The following is a 3526-nucleotide window of genomic DNA, read 5'->3' as shown; positions in this document are numbered from 1 at the left end:
AAAGCAAACTTGTTGTTAAGGGGTATTCTCAACATGAAGAAATTGATTACAAAGAAACTTTTTCCCCTGTCGCAAGACTCGAGGCAGTTCTTATATTTTGGCTTATGCAGCTCACAAAGACTTTGATGTTTATCAAATAGATGTGAAGTGTGCATTTCTGAATGGAGAACTCGAAGAGACTGTTTATGTTGTACAAACCCCAGGTTTTATTAATGAAGAACATCCTGATTATGTTTATATATTAGATAAGGCAGTTTTTGGTTTGAAACAAGCACCACGAGCCTGATATGCAACTCTTACTTCATTGTTAAAGCGATCTAAATTAAACAAGGATCAGTTGACCCCACATTATTTTGTAAGAATGTTGGGAATTATCTTATGATTGTTCAAATTTATGTTGATGATATTATCTTTGGCTCAACTGACCCTGCTTTATCTGAAGAGTTCGAAGACTTGATGAAAAGTAAGTTCGAAATGAGCATGATGGGAAAATTTAATAATTTTCTTGGTTTAAAAATTCATCAAAGCAGAGAAGGAATCTTCATTATTCAAGAAAAATATATGAAGAATCTGCTAGAGAAGTTTGGGTTAACGAATAGCACAAAATTACGAGATCCAATGGCAACTGGGATCAAACTAACTCCTTCGTTAGATAAACATGCAGTTGATCTCACTTTATATAGAAGCATGATTGGATCTTTACTATATTTAACTGCTAGTAGACCTGATATCATGTTTTCTGTATGTAATTGTTCTAGGTATGTAATTGGTTTAAAAATTCATCAAAGCAGAGAAGGAATCTTCATTATTCAAGAAAAGTATATGAAGAATCTGCTAGAGAAGTTTGGGTTAACGAATAGCACAAAATTACGAGATCCAATGGCAACTGGGATCAAACTAACTCCTTCGTTAGATAAACATGCAGTTGATCTCACTTTATGTAGAAGCATGATTGGATCTTTACTATATTTAACTGCTAGTAGACCTGATATCATGTTTTCTGTATGTAATTGTGCTAGGTATGTAATTGGTTTAAAAAATCATCAAAGCAGAGAAGGAATCTTCATTATTCAAGAAAAATATATGAAGAATCTGCTAGAGAAGTTTGGGTTAACGAATAGCACAAAATTACGAGATCCAATGGCAACTGGGATCAAACTAACTCCTTCGTTAGATAAACATGCAGTTGATCTCACTTTATATAGAAGCATGATTGGATCTTTACTATATTTAACTACTAGTAGACCTGATATCATGTTTTCTATATGTAATTGTGCTAGGTATCAATCAAATCCACGAGAATGTAAAGAATATCTTTCGTTATCTCAAAGGAACTCTTTTGCTAGGATTGTGGTATCCTTCGAATACTGGGTTCTTTGTTTAAGCATATTCGGATGCAGATTTGGGAGGTTGTAATCTTGACAGGAAAAGCACAAGTGGAGGATGTCAATTACTCGATGGTAAGTTGGTGAGCTGGCAATTGGAAAAGCAGATATGTGTTTCAATCTCAACGGCTGAAGCTGAATATGTTGCTGCTACTGTGTACACTTCACAGATAATATGGATCCAAAGTCAATTACGTGATTATGCAATTAACATGAAAAAGATTCCTTTATATTGTGATTCATAAAGTCCAATAAGAATTTGTCATAATTCTGTGCAGCATTCAAAGACTAAACATATAGCTCTCTGTTATCGTTTCATCAAAGATCATGTGGAGGAAGGAAATATTGAAGTACATTTTGTGAAAACAATTGATCAGTTGGCTGATATTTTCACAAAAGCTTTGAATGAAAAATCGTTTGTACGAATTTTGGAAGGACTGGGAATGATTGATTGGAATTCAATTCCATGTGAAAAAGACAAACAGTGATTACAAGAAAAAGACAAAGAAAAATCATTTAGTATTAAGAGGTTACTGCTCACAGTCAACTCTTCGAATGCTTCGAATTCGTATGACTGGTATTTTTATTAGCTTGTTAAAACTTCGAATATTTGCAACGAGTACTTTTAATTGTTTTGTTCTTTACTTTTTTTTAAAAAAAATTACAAACATCAAAAAGATTTTCTTATTATTTTGTTCTTAATTTTTGAAAAATCAAAAACAACAAAAAGATTTTTTTTTCTTCTTTCTTTTTAAGTATTGTGTTGTAGATATTCATGAAGATACACAGAGGATAAGGCTTACAGTTCTAGGGTGAGGTACATTTATCATTCTATTCTTTGAATTTCAAATTTTTTTACTATTTAAGATGTCCCTAGAAGCATGCTGCAACATGTTGTCTGAAGCCTCGAAATGACTCAATGTTTGAAAGCCTTAATGAAATTTTCATACAAAGATTTCTTCCCAATTAGGCTTACATTCGCATTAGTCCAATGAGCTACCTTACTATTCTCACATGAGTTAAGAGTTTACTGTTTGGTCGAAAATAACAGAGGTACATGTTCCTTCGTATACCAATCTTTTTCATCTCAAAATTCTTACACTATCACACATGAAGACATATGTCCAACAGGTTTCTGATCAAACCAATCGAAACTTAGATATATCACAAATCTGTGTTTATGATCAGACATCATGAGACTATGATGGAAGTGAAATCCAATTCTATTAAACTTCAAGGAATTGACGGGGAACTTAGTTCCAGATTTTAACGAAGCATTTTTTTTTGTACCTTCGTTCGAAACTCCAAATCATATTCATTTCTTATGCGTGGTGTTGATCAAACATTCGAAACCCATGATGTTTGTTACCCAATAGGATCCAGAATACAATTTTTTTTCTCTTGAATATGATTTCAGTGTGAGTTTTATCTAAAATACCATGTTACTTAAAAGTTTTTCAAAGCAAACTTGTCACTGACTACACTGGTCTAACAAGTAATTTCTGTTACAATTACCCACCTTATGTTTAGGTTGATATGTAACGAAATTCATTAAACCACCTCAAAAGCCTTTTAAAAGAAGCCATTCCATACTTATTTACAAGTATTCGATTGTAATTCACGGGAAAATACACAACCTGTTGATTATCTCCCTTGATAATTAACGAAACAATCTTTGCCCGGGGTTTTATCTGCCTTCATGTCAAATTTAATTTTTGACATCACTGAATATCCAAAAAAAAAATTCATTGCTTCTCATCTTCATTCTTTCACACTTGACACACACGAAATCCTTGAGGTTCTATGTAATACCAACTCAAGCTGATGATTTCAACAATCTGGAAAATGACTTTACTTTGAAACCATAAAGTAAAAGAGCCTTGCATCCACCCGAAGGGTTCTGACGTTTACTATTCTATTGGGGCAAACAATCTAGCCTATTTGAGGGGACTGTTTGAATTATGTGCGGATTTTGAGGAGATGTGACAGTTGCTTTATCACGCATGGTTACTTTTTCATCATCATGACGCGGTTTTCTCGGTAACACGTCACAGATCATTAAATGCTTATCCCGCTTTGATTTCAAAATTCAGCGTTACATATAAAAGGGGATTCAAGGGTTCATTATTAGTTTACGCTTT

The 3526-nt window shown here is 33.3% G+C and overlaps 1 protein-coding gene across 1 annotated transcript; it reads left to right on the top strand.

Moving 5' to 3' along the window:
* Positions 1-561: 561 nt before the first annotated feature.
* LOC145008528 (uncharacterized) lies at positions 562-1873 on the top strand. Its single transcript, XM_078967118.1, has 4 exons — positions 562-1169; positions 1281-1353; positions 1401-1460; positions 1763-1873. Exons 1-4 carry the CDS (start codon positions 562-564, stop codon positions 1871-1873), a joined length of 852 nt encoding a protein of 283 aa, XP_078823244.1.
* The last annotated feature ends 1653 nt before the right edge of the window (positions 1874-3526 follow it).

Source organism: Lactuca saligna, chromosome 1 (assembly GCF_052625555.1).
Source record: "Lactuca saligna cultivar CGN05327 chromosome 1, ASM5262555v1, whole genome shotgun sequence".
In the NCBI taxonomy this organism is placed as follows: domain Eukaryota; kingdom Viridiplantae; phylum Streptophyta; class Magnoliopsida; order Asterales; family Asteraceae; genus Lactuca; species Lactuca saligna.
Note: the sequence above shows the minus strand (reverse complement) of the source record. Positions and strands in the feature narration are given on the sequence as shown.